Source organism: Gastrolobium bilobum, unplaced genomic scaffold, assembly GCF_033153095.1.
Source record: "Gastrolobium bilobum isolate Gb01-03AN ecotype WA unplaced genomic scaffold, APGP_CSIRO_Gbil_v1 utg168317, whole genome shotgun sequence".
In the NCBI taxonomy this organism is placed as follows: domain Eukaryota; kingdom Viridiplantae; phylum Streptophyta; class Magnoliopsida; order Fabales; family Fabaceae; genus Gastrolobium; species Gastrolobium bilobum.
The window spans coordinates 28705-51298 of NW_026899513.1; the positions used below are offsets into that span (position 1 = coordinate 28705).

At 32.0% G+C, this 22594-nt stretch overlaps 2 protein-coding genes across 4 annotated transcripts; one reads left to right on the plus strand and one right to left on the minus strand.

Moving 5' to 3' along the window:
- Positions 1 to 610: 610 nt before the first annotated feature.
- Positions 611 to 3224, minus strand: LOC133290810 (WEB family protein At2g38370). 3 transcript variants are annotated; one of them, XM_061488927.1, is made up of 3 exons: positions 3043 to 3224; positions 2111 to 2328; positions 611 to 2011 (listed from the first exon to the last, which is right to left on the minus strand). In XM_061488927.1, the coding sequence occupies exons 1-3, from the start codon at positions 3208 to 3210 to the stop codon at positions 808 to 810; spliced, it is 1590 nt and encodes a 529-aa protein (XP_061344911.1). In that variant the 5' UTR covers positions 3211 to 3224; the 3' UTR covers positions 611 to 807. The 3 variants fall into 3 exon arrangements, with proteins under 3 accessions (XP_061344911.1, XP_061344910.1, XP_061344909.1); XM_061488926.1 differs by having other exon boundaries at positions 611 to 2325; XM_061488925.1 differs by having other exon boundaries at positions 611 to 2328.
- An 18231-nt stretch (positions 3225 to 21455) lies between these two features.
- Positions 21456 to 21992, plus strand: LOC133290808 (uncharacterized). Its single transcript, XM_061488923.1, has one exon. The coding sequence runs from the start codon at positions 21456 to 21458 to the stop codon at positions 21990 to 21992; it is 537 nt and encodes a 178-aa protein (XP_061344907.1).
- The last annotated feature ends 602 nt before the right edge of the window (positions 21993 to 22594 follow it).

Below are 22594 nucleotides of genomic sequence, written 5' to 3' on the forward strand. Positions count from 1 at the left end.
AGCATTTCATTACCCTTCCAATCAGTTAGTGGTCCAATTCTGGATTCAACTGGTCCAATGGCTGGGTCGGGTCGGTTTTGATAACACTAGCAAAAGGATTTAATATTTCTTCAACAAAGGTAAAAAGAGACAAAAGTAATTTCAAATATAATTCTTAATGAAAAGTTTCAAGGGAAAGGGGAGGTCACCATTTTTTTCTTACCATTACAATCAATATTGTTATTGTTGGATCAAAATCAAATCAACGGTTACAAAATGGCATGAAGTGAGAGCCATTAATTTAATTTTGATCAAACAATAACAAAATCGGGTGTAAGAGATTGTAAGAAAAAAATGATAATAAGTATAACATATCACTAAGGCAAAAGCAAAAGAAAACATAGTATGGTTTTCTATAATTCTATCCCCACGTTCAAGTGATTCAAGACTAAATTTCTGTCAACATTTCCCCCTCATTCTGATGCAGTTCATAATACCAAAACACTAGTGCGAATGGTATCCACTCCCACATTTTTTCCGTTTATTTATACTTCCTGCTAACTAATAGCACAATTGCAGGTACAAAAGTATCATGTATTAAACTGATGAAAATTCATGCAAATCATCTCTACAAGTAGCATAGCAAGTCATGGACCAACATTAGTCAATATACAAGCAAGGACTGCAACCGAAATAAGGTAAACAACACAAACAAGAATCTAGCCAAGCAACCACACTAAGAGGAAAAGATAGGAACAGATAGAAGATGCGATTATAGTCTCATTCTTGTCAGCACTAGATGCAAGAGGAAAATGATCAAGCAAGCCATCACCTCAAGTTCAAAGTTGGCCTCTTGTTCTTTTGTTGTTTTGTCAAAAGAAGGGAGAATCGAGCAAATCCAAATTTCTTTCTCTTTGCAGAAAACTGCTTCTGACCATCTTTCTCAACTTGCCTGTCCAAGGATGGATCATTGTTTTGTTTGCCAAGCATCTGACCCAGTGACACCTTCCGTTTCACCGAGCTTCTTTCTCTAAGTGTCTCAGCTTCAAACTCTTCTGGCAGCATCAGCTTCCTGCTCAGTATTTGTCCTATGGATAGGGTTGGTTTTAGAACTGGATTGGCTTCATCATTCACCAGATTCAGCCCATTTACATCAAATAACCGAGAATCTCTTCGATGGTGAGAGGGGTAAGAATTTTTAAACTTGGTAGAGTTATGTATAGAAGAACGTCTTTTGTGACCCTCAGACCTCCACTTCCTTAAAGCCTCTTCAACTGCCAGCTTTCCTCTATTTGCAGCCTCTACCCTTTCCAGAGCTTCTTCAAGGGCCTTCTTGCTGGTTTTAACTTCATCTGTAGCTTCCTCTACCCTTTTTAAAATGTCCATTTTTGATAAATTTGCTTCATCAATTTGAAGCATAGCATCCACAATTCTCTTCTTAGAATGTTCCTCCGCATCTCGAGCTTTGCTGGTCAGAGCCGCATACTCTTCAAAGGAAAGAGTAACTCCATCATGCATTTGCATACAATCCCCATGTGAACTCTCATGATGAGATAAAGCTTTGATTTCAGAAAGGGCAGAAGCTTCAGCCGCTCTAGCAGCTTCCTTCATTTTTCTTGCAGCAACCAACCTGATTTCAGCAGTTGTTATCATAGCTCTCGTTTGTTCAATCTCAGACATTGCTCTCAAGACTTCTGATTTTGCAGCTACTCCCATTTTTTTGAAATGCTCTGCCTCGGAACTCAATCGTTGCAGTTCTCTTGTAATATCCGAAGGATCATCCAAACCACCTTTAATTTCAGCATCCTTCACCACTTGCAGTTTCAGTCTTGTCTGGTTTAGCTCCTCCTCAAGAGAAGACATTTTTGAAGAATTCTGAGTTAACCTCTCACGGGTTTTCTCAAGTGAGATTCTTTCCTTCTCTAACTTCTTATTAAGTGATTCAACAGAAGCTCGAACGTCAGCTATGTCACTCGTAGTTCTGTTCAGGTTCAATTTCGCTTGCTTCAATTCCATTAATATTACACCTGGACTCGATGAAGGGTAGGGCATACAACCTTCCTTTGGATGCTGAAGAACAAGATTCACTTGGTTTTCCTTATCTTCTTCTTTCTCTTTCTCCATGACAGACAACATATTATTATCATCACATACACTCATCTGAATATTTAAATTTGCTTCAGCTTCTTCAGCCTGTAGCTTTGATTTCAAATTTTCCACAAGCTTTTTGGTACTTTCCAACTCTTTTAAGACATCAAGAGTTTCCCTTTCTTTCAGGATGAGCTCTTTCTCCAATACTGCTGCTTGCTCCTCCAGTTTTATAGGGTCAATCTCTTCCGTGTGGTGCTGCTAAAAAAGAGAGAGAAACTTACAATATTCAACTCAATACAAATGCTTAAAAAGAAGTATGATTCAAAATGAATACTACAACTACAAGTCTGCACTAGAGAATGATCTTGTCTAGAGGATTCTCAAAAAACACCCAAGACATGAAAAGATATTAGAATGAAAAAAAAAAAAATTCCATGAAACCATACTCATGACAACAACATTTTGATAGCATTTTGATAACATGAAAAGATTTTGAAGATACATACTCATCTACTTCCTACATTTTGATAGCATTCACAATTTATAAATTATATTTTAGACTAGAGGTCTTCAGATCCAAGCAAAATAACACAATCCAAACAAACCCTTAAATCATAACCCCCACAAGCAAAATATGGAGAAATAAATTACAATCACCAAAAATAATAATAACAACAACATTAATTAATAATTAAAACTTTGGACTGCAGTGCAACAAAACCCTATTAAATTAATAAAACAAAACAATAATAATAAAAAGGAGAACCCCATTTCTTGTCATTCATTACACACTCTGCGCATAACACACAAAGAGTTCGCACGAGTAAAATCAACAGAAAGGTACAATCTTTTCTATTGAAGAGTTGTGGGAAAAGCAGAAAGCTATTGAAATTGTTCCATTTTCACTAGTACAATGCTGTTATCAAACGAATCACAAACCTTTCAAGAGAAAAATGGAGAAAGAGAACTTACCTCATTGTGATTGTGAATGGGTTTCCAGTAACCAACACCGCCGAATCGAGTCACGGCTTCCTTCACCGATTCAAACGGCGCCGAAGTATCAATCTCCGCTCTGAAACCATTCTCCTTCTTCACCGAACCCGGTTCGACCCGGTTCACCGCAACATTAGGAACTTCCATTGAGTGAGAAGAGAGAACGATGACCTACGAAGTCGAGGCGAACCCAAAAAGGGAGAATTTGAAGGATGCAAAAGAGCAAATAGTAAAACGACAAGAAAATGTTGGAGTGTGTGTTCCTAGTTCGTAGTTTGTTGAAGTGGAACTAATAAACACAAACGGTCTTGTCTAAGTCGTGTCGTGTGGTTCCGTGTACCCGTAAGTGGGTCCGGGCCCATTCAACGGTAACAAACACTTATTAAAGTTGAAGTTTGGGAATAAAAAAGAGCTTTGAAAAGGATTACTCATGTCAGTGATTTCTGAGTTATTTAGTAGTTCTCTGGCATTCGAAATGTGAATGGGTTTATATATAAAAAAAGTTGTGTTATATTTATAATTTTTTTCATTATAAACGCATATAAATTATATTATGTATTTAGAGAAATATACATTTATTTATAAGAGTATATCACTCCTTTTATTTTTACATTTTATTTTTATTTATAAACTAGTGCAGTACCCGTGCGATGCACAGAGGAAAAGGATTAAAAATTTTGTCGGCGTCTGTCGTCGCTTAATCGCTATCTAGGGAGGTGAAAAAGCTACAACACTCATATAGAACTTTGTAAGTATCTACCACAAACAAAATTTTACAATTAAGAAACATCAATTGTTCTGCAAATAAAAATAGTTATGTACTCTATAATTGATTATTTTCATATACAGCAATGCATACAACAGCAAAAGTGATGAGATACATATTGTCCTACCAAAGAGAAATCATCAAAAAAAGAGGAGAATAACAATTCTTTTCGATATGAAGATACTAGAATAATGCAGGATCCACACAAAGCTGGATTCCAAACAAGATATTTATTCACAAGTGGAAGCACGACCATGAGATAATAGCAATTCATGAAGAAAGTCAAGAATGTGTTCGATCAAGGTCAATGACGCAACTAAGGGTGTAAATAGGCTAGGCTAAGCTAGGCTTTGACTTAAATAGGTCGGGCCTATGTAAAAATATTGGGTATGGCCTGACATATTAGCCTTTGTAGGCCCCAACTTACAAGTCTGACCTGACCTGTATTTAAAAAAATAAAAGTCTTGGTCTGTTAGTCTATTTAAGCATATTAAACATTCAACAATTTAAAGAATAACTAAAATAATATTATTTTATTATTCAAAAAATTTAATAATTTTATTTATTATATTTTAAATAAATAATATGATATAGGCTGGCCTGTAGGCTTATAAGCCCAACATGTACAAAAAAGCCTATGGCCTATTTTCTAAATAGGTTTTTTTTAAAAGTCTAGGCATGTTCTATTTTATCATTTATAATAGGCTAAGCCTGGCCTAATATAGACGAGGCCATAAGCCCATGTAGGTTGTCCTAGTCCATTTACACCCCTAGACGCAACACATCTGAAAAGCATGCGGTTTTTAGTTAGAAAAAAGAGGTTCCAACAATATTCCACGAAGATAATACTGCTTGCATAGCTCAATTAAATGGAGGATACATCAAAGGTGACAGTTAAGTGTTTATACTTCTCGAAATAAATAATATAATTTGTAAGACTTTATAAACAAAAAATTTATAAATATAATCGTCCTAAAAAAATAGTAAGGGTTGGAAGATTAATTAATTAAGTAGGTAATATAATCATACATTAGTTTATATAATGGAAAAATTGTTTATCATGTGACTGGATATAAGGTTATGTCAAATCACATATTTTTTAACTATGTACTACGAGTAATACATAGTTATACTATTAAAGTTATCTTTTTAACTATGTATTATGGGTAGTACATAGTTATAATATTAATGTCATTTTGTACTATTCATTATGGGGTTTGCATTTGTCATTTAACATGACACAACAAACTTTCCTACACACACAACATTTTGTGGGGCCCACACTTTTTGAAGAAAAAAGAAAATTACGGCATGCAAAACGAATCTCTATAACATTACATAATCATTTTTCCTACAACATAACTCTTATAAAACACATTCATAATACATAGTTATAATTTTTTGACCGAATAACTATGTACATAGTTAATTATGTATTACCCGTGGTACATAGTTAAAAAATAATTTTAATATTATAACCGTAGTGCATAGTTAAAAAAATAACTTTAATATTATAACTATTTATTACCTGTAATACATAATTATAATTTTTTGACCGAACAAACTCTTGTATCCAATCACTGTACATTTGCTTAACCCTTATATAATTATTTAAAATAGTCGGAATTCTCCATGTTGAATTGAAAGCCGATGTCCTTAATTGAAATAGTCTATATAATTTCAAACATTAACAATAAAAATAAATTAAAACCATAAATCTATTCATAACCGATAAAAAGCTGAACAAAAACATAAAAATGTGACACTGTGTAATTTTAATGTGATATCCTTCACATTTGTGCTATGTAATATTTTATAAATGTTCATTGGGTTTAGTTGCATATAAAATGAAAGTTTTAAGCCATCAAAATTGATCTAGTAGTGAGGGGTAAAAAAATATATGAAAGTTTATTAAAGCTTTTGTTTTTTGTAAAACAAAAAATTTAATTGAGAGGAAGGTTAACCATAAATTGAAGGTTGTAGCGAAATATTAACTGCTTCGTCGACTTACAAGCTTATTATAATAAACATTCTTGCCTATTAGCGTACGATGGTCAAATATACGGGAAAGTTTATGGTCGTCAATAATGAAGGTTTGTGATGAGAGATGAGATATTCAGTATTTGCAAAGATATTTTGAATTTTGATAATTGCTCTTGTATTTAGAGCGTAAATAAGGTTGTATTCAAAAAATAAAAGAGCGTAAATAAGGTTCGGTAGGTTTTTTGACTACTGTAGCTCTTATGTAATAATTAATTATCAAATTACTCTTGATTAGAAATTATTTTGAAAAATTAACCCTTCCAAAAAATATAACACCAATCTGTCCCTGTTTGACCGTTTACCATAAAGCTTATCCGAGTATTTTTTAAAAAATTTACCCTACCTGGATAGGGATGAGGATACCTGGGTATATTTCATAAATCTAAGAAAATGCTTGAATTATTTACCCGGGTAGGGAGGGGCTACCCCGGTAAATTGCGCAAATAGGATTTTTTAAAAATCAAGCAGCCCCCATTTGGAAAACTCACAAAGGGGTACCTGGGTAGAGCTGCTGGTGTTGTGCAATACCGCGATTCCCACACCAAATCTTGCTGAAATTCTTCCTTTATGTGATCATTTGCTATGAAGCACCGATACGCGTTTTCGATACGTTATTCGATGATACAGGATGTCGATTACCAAACAATACGTTTCCGATACGCGTATCTGATACGTTGAAAAAAAATTTTAAGGAGTATCAATGCTTCTTAGATCATTTGTTCGCGCAAGTTACATTGCTGCCTTCTACCGAGTGAAATCCATTGAAGGTTAATTTTTTTTTCCTTTTTATCAATTTGCTTCTGATTTTGATATGTGTCTCAGTTGGTATCCAAAAATTATTGCATTTTTGGAGTTTGCATGGTTAAACTTTCGATTATGACCGATTAATTTTTAAAATTATTAACTGTATCCCTAACCCTAACCCTAATCCTATCTCTAAACGTTTTCTGATTTTGCCTTTTTTTTTTCAGTTTCATAGTGTAACGCAATGGCTTCTAGACGTGGAGGTGTAATGCCAATGTCCTTCCAAGATTAAACTTTTTGAGATGATGAGTTGAAATATATGTGTGATGATTCGGAATAGAGATGTCAAGGGAGAGAGATTTGGGGGAAAAAAAACTTTAACTCGCAACAATGGCCGAAACCCATTGATATTAGGGTTTCTGACCGACATTTACCCGGGTAGCCCCCTCCCTATCCGGGTAAATAATTTAAGCATTTTCCCAAATTTATGAAATATACTCGAGTATTCTCATCCCTACCCGGGTAGGGTAAATTTTTAAAAAATACCCGGGTAGGAAAGGGATACCCGGGTAAGCTTTATGGTCAACGGTCAAATAAGGGCAGATTAATATTATATTTTTTGGAAGGGTTAATTTTTCGAAATAGTTTCTAATCAAGGATAATTTAATAATTAATTATTAAATAAGGGCTACAGTGGTCAAAAAGCCAAGGTCAGTAGTCTATCAAGATTTTATTTGTTGGCCTCCTTCACGTTAGGTTTGACCTAGCTTCAATAGTAAATTAAATTATGCATGAAATAGAAAAAAAAAGTCTAGCTAATATTTAGGCTATGAGTCCATTTTAAAAAAAATATTCTCAAAGTCTATAGTCGCCCCTATGATGTTTAAGGATAAATTCTTAGTATTATATGGTGTTCTAGATTGAATATTCAAATTTGCATAGATAGAATTATCTTTCTTTGACTTCTCATAGAGAAATACTTTGAAAAGATTAATTGGTAATCATAAGAGTTATTTTTGTTTTTTATCATGTTTAAATATCTTAATTAATCCATGTTTAATTTATTACAATTGAAATTATAGTAGGCATGTGATAGGTCTGATCAAGTTTTTAATTTTTTAAATATATATTACACCAAACCTATAATTTAGTCTATATATATATATTAGGTTAATAAGTCAGATTACACTTAAATATTCTATATTGATTTGACCTATTTAGGCTAAAGCTTAATCTAACAAAATCTATTTAATAAGGGGCCTAAAGGTCGACTATCCTGACCTTACCTAAATACCAAAACAGAGTGGGTATGTGCTAGGGAAAAAAAATCTACTTAATAATTAGCCATAAACCTATTTTAAAAAGTCTGTTCTCAAAGTCTAGAGTCCAACCTATAATTTTTTAGGATGGAGTTTTAGTATTATATGATAGTGTTTTTTCTATTTAAAGTGGTCCATGATATGTTAGGTTGATTACTCAAATTTGCAAAGATAGATTTATTCTTCCTAAACTTTTCATAGGGAAAGTGTTTTGAAGAGATTAGTTAATAGTAAGAGTGGTTGATCATGTTTATTCTTGTGTTATAATTTCTTAAGCAATTTATATTTGATTTATTACAATTGAAATTATAGTACTCCCGGTAAACTTGGTTGGTCTTGTCGGCTTTATAGGTCTGATTGCATAGTTGTTAAAATTTTGATTTATCACTACGATCTTACATTTTTATAATTTTTTCATCAAAACGATTTTATCAATATTCTAAACGTTTTTACGTTTTTATGATTTTTTACGATTTTTTGCGTTACGATTTTACGTTTTACGATTTTTTAGTATCTTTTTGATTTTACTTAAAATCTCGATTTTAACAACATTACCTAATTAGCAAGGCCAGATCTATAATTCAAAATGTTATACATAAACCTGATCAATTTAAGTATAATATAACCTAATGCGTAGAGTAAGAATATGAGCAAAATGCATAATAAGAGTTGCGCCTCTCATTAATAATGGGGAAGAGATGGTTCATTGCCAATAATTAAGAAGATGATATCATTGGAGGAAATCTAGGCGGAGATTGTGGAATTCACCATGGAATATTTAGGAGTTATGGTTCATTGCACTGGACCATGCAAAAAGTCCAAAGACTCCAAACTATAGGCTCGGAACAATAATCAAGTGAGTTCCAGAGTCAAAAGAATAAATATATAAAGAAGTAAATATACTCGTAATACCCTTCATTTCGATGTGTCCTCATACAAGGACTGTGGCCCCTGGTATTGGATTTGACTCTTCTAGTATAAATGGTTCACTTTGAAAAGAAAAACGAATAATTATAAAAAGTGATTGAAAAATTAAGATAATAAATTTTACATATACATATATTTAATAAGAAAAATAAAAAATTTCTCCAAAAATCATTATTTAGGTATACTCCTCACTTTAAAAGAGCATACTTTCATAATATATATTAACGGTTTGTATATGTTAAAAATATACCAATCCATGATCTCTCAACTTGATAATCTAAATATTTACTAATAAATATTAATAATTATAAGTATACTTTTATTAAGAGATATAATAAATCATGTATCTCCCCGAATTCATCCAACTATTTAAGTTATTGAGTATATGAATGATTTGTGAAGCTAGGTTATTTTGACTTGTAAATTGTACGATTCAGATGACGTGCAACTATTGTCTACCAGTACTATTTATTCATACACACAAACTCTTTGTTATATTAAAATAAGGATAATACTTTTCTCATACGAGAGAACATTAACAAAAAATATAGAGCTCATAAATTAAAAAAAAATGAAAATTATAGACACATTTTTTTATATTTCTATGACATGAGATAATTATCTCCTCCAGTTAGAGAAAATAATTTCCCTTAAAATAATAGAAAATGTACTTTTCATATATTTTTTTGAAGCAATTAAATACAATTATATTTTACTGGTAAGTTATAATTGTAATTTAAAAAAAAATTCTCTCTTCGTAAGATTGTCGATTCATGTAGCTCAGAAAAAATAAATAAATTTAATATCATAATAATATATTGTTACTATATAAAAAATTTTCTACAGTAAAAAAAGAAGTTGGGGATCCTAAAGAAATATTATCACAAAATTGTAGGTTCGTTCTAGAAGGGTTAAGATGACACGGAGGAGCAAAAACAGTTAAAGGAAAATTGAATAAATTAGTTTTGTTAAAAAAAATAAATTTAATATTTTTTATATTATTTTTTATACATATATAAAAGTATATGGGACCATGAGAGTTCTAATAACAAAAAAAAAAAAATATTAGCTCCACATATTTTTATGTGTATATGACAAATAAATTTATTTTTTATAACCAAAAACAATAAATCCAAAAGAAATTTGATTACATGGAAAACGCAAAAAAAAGAGAGTAGTAGGTCGACCGCCACACCTGCCTTTTAAAAGTTAAAAGTTATAACCATACCATAATGATGTAAGCTTAGGTGAAATAAATGAATGATAACAATTATGTTATAACCGTTACACACAAAATGATAATCCCCTAAAATCAAGGACACTGGCGTGGCTCTCCCTGCCCCTGGTTTTGAATTTCAAAACTCTGTACCTGCTGCTGCTATTATATTCTTTTTCCTTTTCCTTGCTCGATGGAGGAGAGTTGTTCTTTTCTTATTGTGGGTTCAACTATTGTTGCATCTCCACTTATCTCGACCAGCCAATTGGTTAACATATTAAAAATATGAAAAAAATTCAAAATTTATATTTCCCATAAATGTAAATGGGTATGAAATACCAAAGAGATGTAAAAATATTATTAATTAATATTTTTTACAAATAAAATGAAATAAAAAATTATCCTAATGGATCAACTGATCCACGAAAAGTTTAATTTATTTTGATATGTTTAGGGGTGTTAACGGGCCGAGCCAAGCTGAGCTTTGGTGGCTAAGCATTTGTTTAAATGTGTCAACCTGATCAAGCTTGTTACCTGTTATGAATATAATTATCAGCATGTGGCCTGACTTATTTACAAAAAATGAAAGCTTGATTTAGCCTGTTTTAAAAAAATAAGACAATAAAAATTTATCCAAACAAAATGTAAAATCAACAACACTAGTAATTCTATAAATATTCAAAAATTCAATGTATATCCAAACAGCATAATATAGAACAAAATCATTCAAAAAGTCTGTTTAACCAATAAAATAAGGTGAAATGGATTGAGAAAAGAGGGAGGGGGCTATTACAAGTAGTATAAAGAATATAAAATATAAAATAATAATAATATACTAGGCCAGCCTGAGAGACTCTAGGGCTGAGTGTAAGAACTCACACCGTTAATTAAGGAAATTAATTAATAAATTATGTGAAATTAAGAAATAATTCCATAATTGACCCTAATAATTATTATGAGGCTTAGATAATTATAGTAAGTGAGTAATAATGTTGAAAGTAGCTTTTCGGACGAAAAGTGCAGATACCGGTTCTTCTACTCGATATAAATGCGTACCGGTGAAGTATCCCAGAAAATTATAAAAAGTGTGTATATGTCACTAGAATAATATAAAGGACTATGATTTCAAGTTTCAAGTTAAAATAATGAGAACTGGTGCCAGAACTGATACTGGCTATGGAAAAGCGCGTACTGGAAAGGTGCTGCGAAAAATAAAATAAAAATATAATAAATCTTAGAAAAATGAGTAGGTTCAGAATCCTAAATTTGGGATTAAATTGCTAAGCGAAGCAATTAGCGCTAATACAGTGCGATTAAGACTTAAGTGGCCTATATATAGCCTTGGCACATGATCCTAGGTCTATTCTTGTACCTCCAGCGTTGGAAATTTCTGAGTTTGTGACCAGCCACCTTCTCCCCTCCATTGTAGCTCCAAGAGAGCACCTTTTCACTTGGTGTCTTCACCAGAGTTGCTTATTAGAGTGTGCTCTAGCCTTGGGTGGGTAAGTGTTCAGCCATTTCTGAGTTGTGAGGGTTGTGGTGAGTGAGAAAGTTTCTGACTTGGTGGTTAGAGTGGTGAGAGCCTTTGGTGATGGCACTTTGAGCTCCAAGAAGCCATCTTTGTTGTGAAAGGGCCAATATGAACTTAAAAGAGTTAAATAATGCATGCTTTAGCATTGGAATGGGTTAAAAACCCAACCTTTGGAGTGATATCTCGCGAAATGCAGAAACTGCATTCTGTCACGAAATATCCGAATATGGATATCCGGATATTGGAAGAGAGATATCTGGATATTGATATCCGGATATGCCCCCGACGAATATCCAGATATTCTGGGCTTTTGAAGAACAGTAGCTACACTATTCATACATAATGCTATTTTGGGTTTGTGGACCCATGATTGGCTATTGGGGACTTCTGTAATGATTAATGTAAGTCAGGATCTAAGTGATTAAGGGCTTGTGGCTTTGTGAAAAGCCTAAAGACATAAAACGTAAAAGAAAGACGTTGTCTTTGTGTCTTATGCTTGTTAAGCATGATTATTGATATATTGTTGGTCCGAAACAGATTGTGATTCTGCTGTGTCTGGACTTTGAGTTAGTGTGGACTCTTGGCAGTGGATAGTTAGCTTGCAAGGTAAGCTTTTGTGTCCTCGGTTTAGCCATTGTTGGTTCCACCATGTCCCATGTGGGAATGGTTTATATGCATGATGTTGTTTTCATGTATTGTTTTGATAAATGTTGTTGAGCTGTTATATGCGAGTGCCTTTATGATATGCATGTGGTGTTCCACCTATACGGTAAGCCTGAGTATGTGGAGACATACAAGATGGTGAGGCTGTGGGTGAGGTGCAAGCAGTGTTCCTTGTACTTATTGTGGGGTTGTAGACGTACGTCATGCATTTCTCTGGCTAGTAGAATAGTTAAAACACACATGGCATGAATATCTGTTGCATTGCATAGTTTTGAAACTTATAATGTTAAATAATTTTGAACTTATATTGCACGTGCAAGTGAGCTTGGGGTGGAAGATCCTTGAGGACCTCTTGTCTTACTGAGATTTCTTTTTAGAGATCTCACCCCACGTTTGGGGCACATATTTCAAGTTCAGGTAATGCGGGGGTTGAGACCTCGGGCGGCAGGAGGCCGGAGCTGAGTTAGATGTTTGCTGTTATGATTATATGCTGGATGCTGATATGTTATATTTATGATTATGTTGTTATTGTTGAGACTCTGTTGGGCCTTGTTGCCTTATTTGGTGAGCATGGGGATTGTCCATGCCACATTTGATTATGTATCTTTGTTTAGACTTGAGTCGTATAAACTATCAGGGTTGGTCCGACCTACATGTTGTAGTGTCGTGACTAGAGACACGGTTAATGATTTATATATATGAGGTTATTCAGTGTAGATAGTTGTCTTTTGCAATTTACATACAAGCAATGTTTTGGAAATGAATTAAGTAATTCAACTTGGTAATGATAATGACGTCATAACTGAACAGAAAAAGATATTCCGTATTTTAATTAAGCGTGGCTTAATACGATGACATGTTAACAAACCGGGTATACACGAGGTGTTACACTGAGCTTTTGAATTGAAGTCTGAGGCCTTTTTATTAGACGAGCTTCTATACAAGTTCAAGCCTTGTTCCAATAACCAATTTTAGGTATACAAGCTCAAGCCTTCACGAGTCGAACCAAAGGCCACTGGTTCATTTATCACTTCTAGATTTGTTCTTATAAAGGGTGGGTTCAACTAGGTTGGAAATTTCAACCCAACCAATCATATATAATGTGTTGAATGGGCATACTCAACAAGTATTTTGCCATCCCAATGGACCCCTTCCAACTAAAACATAAATGTTATATGAAATTATCTATCAATTTTCAAAGCCGAAATTTTCTAAAATCAAGTAAGTTAGTATATATTTAAATGGGTTTATTTTGTATAAAAAAGCAATTTATAATAAAAAAAAATTGCTTAACAAATTTCATAAGAACAATTCTAAAATTTAATTCAATCCAAGCGTAACCAAGACTGATGAATTGTTAAAAGTAGAGAATTATTTGACATGAAATTTGTCAAATGTTGTTCACTTTTGAAATATTAATATTATGCTCTAAGAAAAAAAGGAAATTATGTCATGTTTTCATAAATTGGAAACCTCCTTTATATAATTTTTAATTGAATTTTTTTGCCTACAATCATAGGCTTTTTGACTACTGTAGCCCTTATTTAATAATTAATTACCAAATTGACCTTAATTATAAACTATTTCAAAAATTTAACCTCTCCAGAAAACATAATACCAATTTGTCCCTATTTGACCGTTGACCATCAAAAAAGCCTACGCGGATATCTCCCTTCCTACCCGAGTATTTTTTGAAAATTTTAAAATACCCGGGTAGGGAGGGAGATACCCGGGTATATTTCTAAAAATTGGAAAATGCTTGAATTATTTACCCGGGTAGAGAGGCGGCTACCCGCGTAAATATGCCAGTGCCCCAACACAAGAAGATGTGACTCGGTGTGGTCATCTATGAAAGTCGCAAACCTGCGTGCCCCAAATATTTTCCCGTGAATAGGGAAGATTCAATTGGTGCTTCAGGTTCAGTGAATTTTCTCAGAGCTGTTCCTATAGTTTTCAGTGACTGGCCATATGAAACATAAGCAGCTGCTAAAGTGCAACGCCCATCAAGTGCTTGCCTAACAAATTTCTTCCTTTCACGGCACAGTTGGAGTGACTTATCATCATCCATTTTGGAGCTTGAGGCCCCCATTAGCCCAGACCTTGCCTTAAATTTTGGTCTAGGACTTCTATCTGCAAATTGATTCAATATTAAATATATTACGGATCCAATAAATTGATTATATACAAGTAGTAAATACAAGAAACCCACTAACAACAGAAAAAAAATTACAGCTCACAATGCATCTTCTGAAACATTATAATATTCACTAGCATCAAGTGTAAACAAATGAAGAAGATGTTATAGTTATAACTATGAAATGTCTCCATCAATATACATCTTGACAAAAAAGCAAATAGAAATTAATCTTACTAACAAGCAATTTTGTTCGCTTATCTGAAAAAGGGGAAAGAAGAAAGATAACATGCTCCATCAATGCTGCCTTTACACACTAAAACAGATGACACTTTGTGTATCATCAGAAAGATTAAAAAAATAAAATAAAAGTAGAACACAAAAGTTGGTGGCAAAGAGGCAAAAAAAATCCCATGATTATTCCCATAGTCAAACTTCACCAACCTACCTGGGTAGCCGCCTCCCTACCCGAGTAAATAATTTAAGCATTTTTCAGTTTTTTGAAATATATCCGGTTATCTACCTCCTTACCCAGGTGTTTTAAAATTTTCAAAAAACACCCGGGTAGGAAGGGGATACCCGGGTAGGCTTGATGATCAACGGTCAAATAGGAGCAGATTGGTGTTATGTTTTCTGGAGAGGTTAAAATTTGGAAATAGTTTATAATCAAGATCAATTTGGTAATTAATTATTAAATAAAGGCTATAATGGTCAAAAAGCCTACAATCATATGATGCAAAGATTAAAGCTATGATTAATTTAGTTAATTCAGATCATTTATCATTATGTTACTCATATTAGCTTATTGTTGAATGATATTTTTGTCAGTAAAATAATAAAACACATAAATATACAGCTTAAAAAAAGGCCGGCAATTTGGTTTCCACGACCATTAGAGCCGGTAAAATAGGCTCAGCTCGGCGGGCCAACCCACCCCTCCCGCTAAATGGGGCAGGGTGGACTAAGTTTTTTAACTCATCTCAAAAGCGGGGCGAAATAGGCTAGCTCTTTATTTGACAGAGTGGGGTGGGGCTGGCCGCCCACTTTGCCACCTCTAACGACCATCACTAAACTAGTTGCTTGGAGGCATTAATAGTTTGTTGAAGTACTTCTATCTTAGGCGACAGGAGGTGAGAAATGCTTCCTAAAACGGTGGAATTCTTGAGGTATATCTCTTGTTGGTTCTCTCTCTTTCAAGGTAAATTTGATACTCTCTATTTGTGTTTTTGGATAAATGAAGATAAAAACTACGGCTACAATAATTGGATGTTGGTAGAGGTGTTCATCAACCGATCCAAACCGATTCAAACTACGGTGACCAAATCGAAAAATCGATAACCGAATAAATCAAAAATAAAAAAATCGAAAATCGAAATTTTTTTGCAAATTTTAATTGGATTGGATCGATTTTTGGATTGGTTGATGAAAACCGATCCAATCCAAACAGATCCAATATATTAATTTTCCTCTACCTACTTGAGCCTTTCCCTAATCATAGCCCAAAAATTTCTAAACCCAAGATCCATTAACCCTCAACTAGATCCAAGAAAAAACCTAGTCATATCTCATCAACAAAATTTCATCTTTGTAGAACTTCATATCTCATTGCCCAAAAAACAAAAACTAATTATCGTTTACTGATGCTTTTGTATTTCAAATTTTTTTTACAAAGCCAATATATACAAAAGATGTTATTTGCACAATAATCATGAAACAACTTTTAGGATTTTCAAAAAACCGAAAACCGATTTAATCCAAACGAAAAAAATTGAATTGGATCAGATCGGAGTTAAAAAAATCCAAATCGAATAGATGATTACATGATCAAATCGATGGGATTGGATCAGATAATTTTTACTTCTAAAATCGATCCAATCCAGGCCGCGAACACCCCTAGATGTTGGACCTTTTCTAACACCTTAAAATATCAACGATACTTATTGGTAAGATATGTATGCTTTTTTTTCTTTCTGCACGTTAGGATACTTCTAAAAATTTCTTAATTTGATTTTTTTTTTTTCAAACAAGGGATTCTCCACTAGAATTGCATTCAATAAACCAACTAACTACTACTGATAAATAAATTATTACATTCAATAGACCAACTAACTAATTACATTCAATAAAAATTGGAAAAAGTATTTCTCTCGTCACTAAAGATAAAATTATTTTTAATGAGCTCAAAACGACGTCGTTTTGTGGTTATAAGATTAAAAAATTATAATGATAAAAATTAATATAACCCTGTAATATATTAGAATTACAAAAATATCTTGATTTTAATCTCAAAACGATATTATTTTAGACTCACCGGAGATAACTTATCTCCATTTGACTGAAGAAGTACTTTACTCAAAAAATATATATATACAAATTAAAATCCAACTAATGCTAGTTAAGACAGATCAAGTGACTGCAAATTGATCCTCATGCTGGTCTGGTCTGTTGGGCTTAGCAGGAAGTAGAATGGGCTGAACAGGAACTGAGTTGGGCCCGTTTGTTTCACCTAATAATGGTTCAATAGATCCAATGGGTTATGGCTTGTAATTAATTATGGAACAAGGAATATAGTTGATTACTGCATTGTAAAAGCATTTGAAGTTAGTAAATAATAACAAAATCACTTGTAGTTCATCTAATATGTTATAATCAATTAATCAGGATATATTTTATGTTCTTACTCACTTAAAAATAAACTTAAATAAAAGTATATGAACCCATTTCATCTGATATTTTATCTTAAAACTTGTCTGTAGAATGGCCATTGGTCTTCAAAAGCATGATGGTTTTATATAGAACTGTTACCCTCTGTAATTTAAATTATAGGGTAAGATATTGTAACAACTAATTAGTGTTACTACTAATCAATTTCACCGTTAGATCGATTATGTTGATCCAATGATTATATTTATTTTCATCTTTGTATGGTTATGATTCCCCGTATTTAATGTGAAAGCATTAAATATGGAAAATCATAATCATACAAAGGTAAAAATAAATATAAAATATTAAATACAAAGAATCATAACCATACAAAGATGAAAATAAATATAACCGTTGGATCAACATAATCGATCTAACGGTGAAATTGATTGGTAGTAACACTAATTGATTGTTACAATATCCTTCCCCTTAAATTATTAGATCCATCAACTTTTAATAAATTAAATGTGCCTAGTTTACCAAAAAAATAAATAAATTAAATGTGCCTAAGAATTACCATGACATTCGTTTTAACATGGTGTTTAATGCTTAAATTATAAAATAGAAGTAAAATAAAAAGATTAAAAGACTAAATGATTGTACACATTAACCACTTGTAAATTGAGAGTTTGAACAATTTATCTAAGATTATAAGACATAATTATTAGATTGGGGACGCTGGTTGGGATGTATTAAAGTGTGAAAATGAGGGTGGATGAAATGTTTGCATCATGCATGAGCACGTGTTTCTCCTACCTGATCGATGCTGATAATCCAACTACCCACAAGCAAAAAATTAAAATTAAAGGTTAATTTAACGTTTCATTAGAAATTAGGCTTATATAGGAAAAATATTGCTCATTTTAAAAGACATAAGTTTGTATCATTTTCAGTGAAACTATTGTACTTTGGTATATATTTAGTGATTTTTTATAGAAAAAATATTTCTACTTTTACTGCAGAAATAATTTCTATACCACACTCATATAAAAATGAGTGAATCCCATAGTAAAAAGAAGACAGAGAAAAAATAGTGAGACCAATTCACTTTTATGTGAATGTGAAAGAAATTATTTTCTGCAACAGAAATAGAAATATTAAACCATTTTTATATTATCTCCACAAAATTAGGAGAAAAGAGAAAATGAGAGTATTGTGGACGAGAGAGAAGATCAAAAACCATCAATCACATAAAATAACACAAACTTGTGTCTTTAAGGTGATAAATATTTTTTCCTTAATTTATATACGAAGAGTGAAATTTCAATTTTAAGAGAATGTTAATCTTAAATTAAAGGTGAATTTGTTTGAGGAAGTGAAAATTATAACATATGAACCAATTATTTTCTGAACATGATACAATTTAAGCACTCAAATGTGTAGAGTGTTAACATATACATATATATAGTTAAGACACAGTCAGTCTCTCTCTCTCTCTCTCTATATATATATATATATATGAATATCTTTTTTTTTTGCCTATCTTTTCATCACTATCCAATACCGTTAGATCATAATATCAACTATCTTTATTATTTCTCTTTTCTATTAAGATTATGATCTAATGATGTTTAAAAATAGTAGGCAAATGTTGGCGGAAAAAAAGAGAGCAAAATAATCCATTTTATATATATATATATATACACACACACACATAAATATATACTATTTATAATCATCTAGTATTTAATTATTATTTATTTTTATTTTTTAAATATAATAATTATATTAATTTTTAAAAAAAGGTGAATTTGTAAAATCATAAAATTATCTTATTAACCCTTCAATTTCTCCCTTACCATTTTTTACTCCCAAACAAAGAAAGAAAATACCCTTCAATTTTCTTCCTTTCCTCCGCTCCCTCCCCTTTGGATCTCATTCTTTTTCTTTTCTTCCCCTCCAAACTTCCAAACAAAACCTAAGTAATCTAGATTCAAGTTAGATGATATTGTACATCATCCATATTCAAGTTAGATGATATTGTATATTTCTCAACTTTTATCTTATATTATTATCATATTGTATATTATTATCAAATTAATTATTTAAATTTACATTAATTTTAATTAGTAATAATATCAATTAAATTCTTATAATTTTTTGCATATAATTTTTTTTCCTCTTTTTTATTTTATATCCTCATCTAATGCATTTATAGCAAATAAATAAAAATAAATTTTAAAAAATTGAATTATTTTTATTATGAAAAAAAATTCAAATCAAATATTATTTTATTTTATCATTTTTTACCCGATATCGTTATAAAATTCTCTAAAGAAAATGAATATCTTATTTTGATTATACGTATTTAATTTATCTTAAATAATAGTTTTTTAATTTTAAAATATATTTTTAAAATAAATTAAAAAATTAAGATAATGTATGAGTTAATTTTAAAATAAATAACTTTAAATAATTTTTAATTTAATATTTAATTATTAGTTTAATTCTAATAAATAAATATTAAATTAAAAATATCATAATTATATAAAATAAAATTTAGAAAAAATAAATAGTTTTATATTTATAAGACCAAAAGGGGTCTAAGTGATATAATTTTGTTATTACTAGGGGTGGCAATTTGGGTTGACCCGCCCCGACCCGCCCCCACCAACCTGCCAAAAACGGGGATATGGGTTGTAAAAATGAATCCACCCCGTTTTATGGTGGGTTGGCGGGTTGGCGGGTCAACCCACAAACTCGCCAATTAGAAAAAATTTGATTAAAATATAAATTATATTTTATGAATTTTTTTAATATTATTTTATTTTATTTCACACTTCTCTATATTTTTTTTAGTCTCAATCTTAAATGTATACTAATATTTGTCAAACATTCTTTAGGAATTTATAAATAGATAACATTTGTCATAAATAAAATTGTTATTCTTTATTTTTTCTAGAAAGTACTAAGATAAAAAAAAATTGAATATCACAAAAATTTAAGTACTAATGAAGTACTACCTAATTGTAAAAAAATAAAAAAAATAATAAAAAAATTTAAAACCCGGCGGGGCGGGTTGAACCCGTTTTGACCCACTTCTAGGCGGGGCGGGTTGAGGTGGGTTGGTGGGTTAAAAATCTCAACCCAACCCGCCCCGTTTTAGCGAGTTGACCCGCCGGACTCAACCCATATTGCCACCTCTAGTTATTACAATAAGTGTAATCAAAAATTTGAAATCACATGAGATTAAATGATAAATTTTTAAGTACAATGAGTCTAAATAACAAGTTTATAACTACATAAAATCAATAAAATCACAATTGATAAAAATAAAATTTTCCCTATAATATAATAATGGATATGGACCGTAGGGTAGGTCATCCCCCCTCTGACTCATTTAGTTCAGTCTCACTCTGTGTCATTGTACCATGTCCTCGTATCTGAGTCCTTTTAATACTAAAGAAACCATATCAATTTATTCGGTCTTCATGAATGGAAGCTGGATGTGCGGGTAGCATTTAAAACAAAATAATCACAAAGCAAGATGAAAGAAAAGTAGTATCCTTAATGTACTACGTGTGTCCCATGTTAGCTATCTTTTTAAAATGGATCATCTATGTTAAAATGTGATATGATCGTGAAAATTTGATATTTATCTCTTTATTTTATAAGATATTTACAAATTATGATTGCATCCCCCCCAATTCAATATTTGAAAAGGCACAAAATCCTTAACGATAATATCATATCAAATTTTGACATAGTTCTCTTCATAAATAACTATTTCTAATACTACTTCATAAAAAAGTTAACAAAATAAATCCTCATATATTTCATTTTATCATGACTACATCATACAAAAAATTTCAGTAATTCATTAATAGATGACTAATTTAAATAATTATTTCCTATCTTGAGCACAATGCACTCCTTCTCGTGTTAAACTTTTTTATTTTATTTTTTAAATATCCAAACCCTATAATGATACGGTTCTCCCAACTTTATTTTCTCCTGGTAAACACTTTATTCCTTCATAAATGTGTGGGGCCAAACCCAATATACTAGCTAGAAAACAAAGCTAGCATGGACCTCACATTTTCTCTATTGAAATTAAAAGTAAAATATGCTGAGAGAAATGGTCAAAACAGTTAAGTACCAAAAATTGGAAGCTTAGTCATTTAAAGTGAGTTCTAATACCAATTGCCATCAATTATTAAGTTGCATGGGTTGACTACAGTGTTGCATACAAAAAGATATGCAACCTATGATGGTGACTTCATTTGTAGTTGGCACTCTTACTTAAACCAGAAACCAATATCAAACCTTTTTCTTATCTCCTTCTCTTGCAAAGTGCAAACCCATTCAGAGTCAGTGAAACTTAGTACAATTCCAATCAAACAAACATGTTTAATGCTAAACCTGAGTTACCCCAAAAGAGTGTCCTTCAAATCAAGCAAGATGACAAGTTCTTCTGCAGGCTACTTACAAAGGAAAGTTCCATGTCTAACTCATCTTTCAGAGTGAACATTGGTGTCCCATTTATGTGGGAATCTCAGCCTGGTAAACCCAAGTACACATTCTCTGAGGACACTCTCCCTCCTTTAACTCCTCCACCTTCCTATCATTTCAACACTATCAATGCCTGCAAAAAGCCACAGAAGAAGAAGAGTTCAAGATCCAATCTTTTGCTTGCATTGCTCCCAAAAATGAATCTTAAGAAAATCATTATGTCATCATCCTCAACTTCCTCATTGTCATCCTCATACTCTTCATTGTCATCACCATCATCAGATTCCTCTAAACTTGTTTGCAGAAGGAGTAAGATGTTCTTAAGCTTTGGATCATCTTTTGATTTCAGGGGAGTCAATGAAGAAAATGGTGCTACTTCACCCACTTCCACCTTGTGCTTTGGTTTTCCTCGTACCACTGGTGGTAATTAAGACTTTTCTCTGAAAATCTTTCTACCTATGGTCTTAATGTTTAGAGGGCAATCAATTTTCTTTTGAGTAGAATTGTTCTTGAGTTTGTTCTTCTCAAATAACAAGCCTGATTCTAAGGTGTATGAGTGTATCTTAAAACATTATATGCAGTTTAAAAACGATCATAGTTCCTTTTTTTTTGTGTGTGTATAGAATGTGCCATAGGAGTGCTGTTTATGTATCTTCATTCTCAAGAAATGCTGTATTATGTCGCTTTAAGCATTTGATTGACATGACATGGTAGACTGTCCTTTTACTTGTGGGGAAGGGAACAAGAAAAGACTTAATCAGCATCTTTGACTGCTGCTTTATATTTTCCACAATAGATTGTTCTATCGGGTGTTCGCTTTCTCTTTCTCAGTGATTTTATTTATTGCAAAGAGCTTTATTTTGGTTAACCAAAGTTTATTGAGAGAAAAGGTTTCATAATTCCAAATTAAGGATATGCCACAAGTTTGTACTAACAAATGGCCTACTAAGCTAATGTTACAATCACGCTATCAATTTGGCCTGAATGGCTTGTTGCTGTGTCGTGTAGGCAAAGGAAGATTATATATACTTTT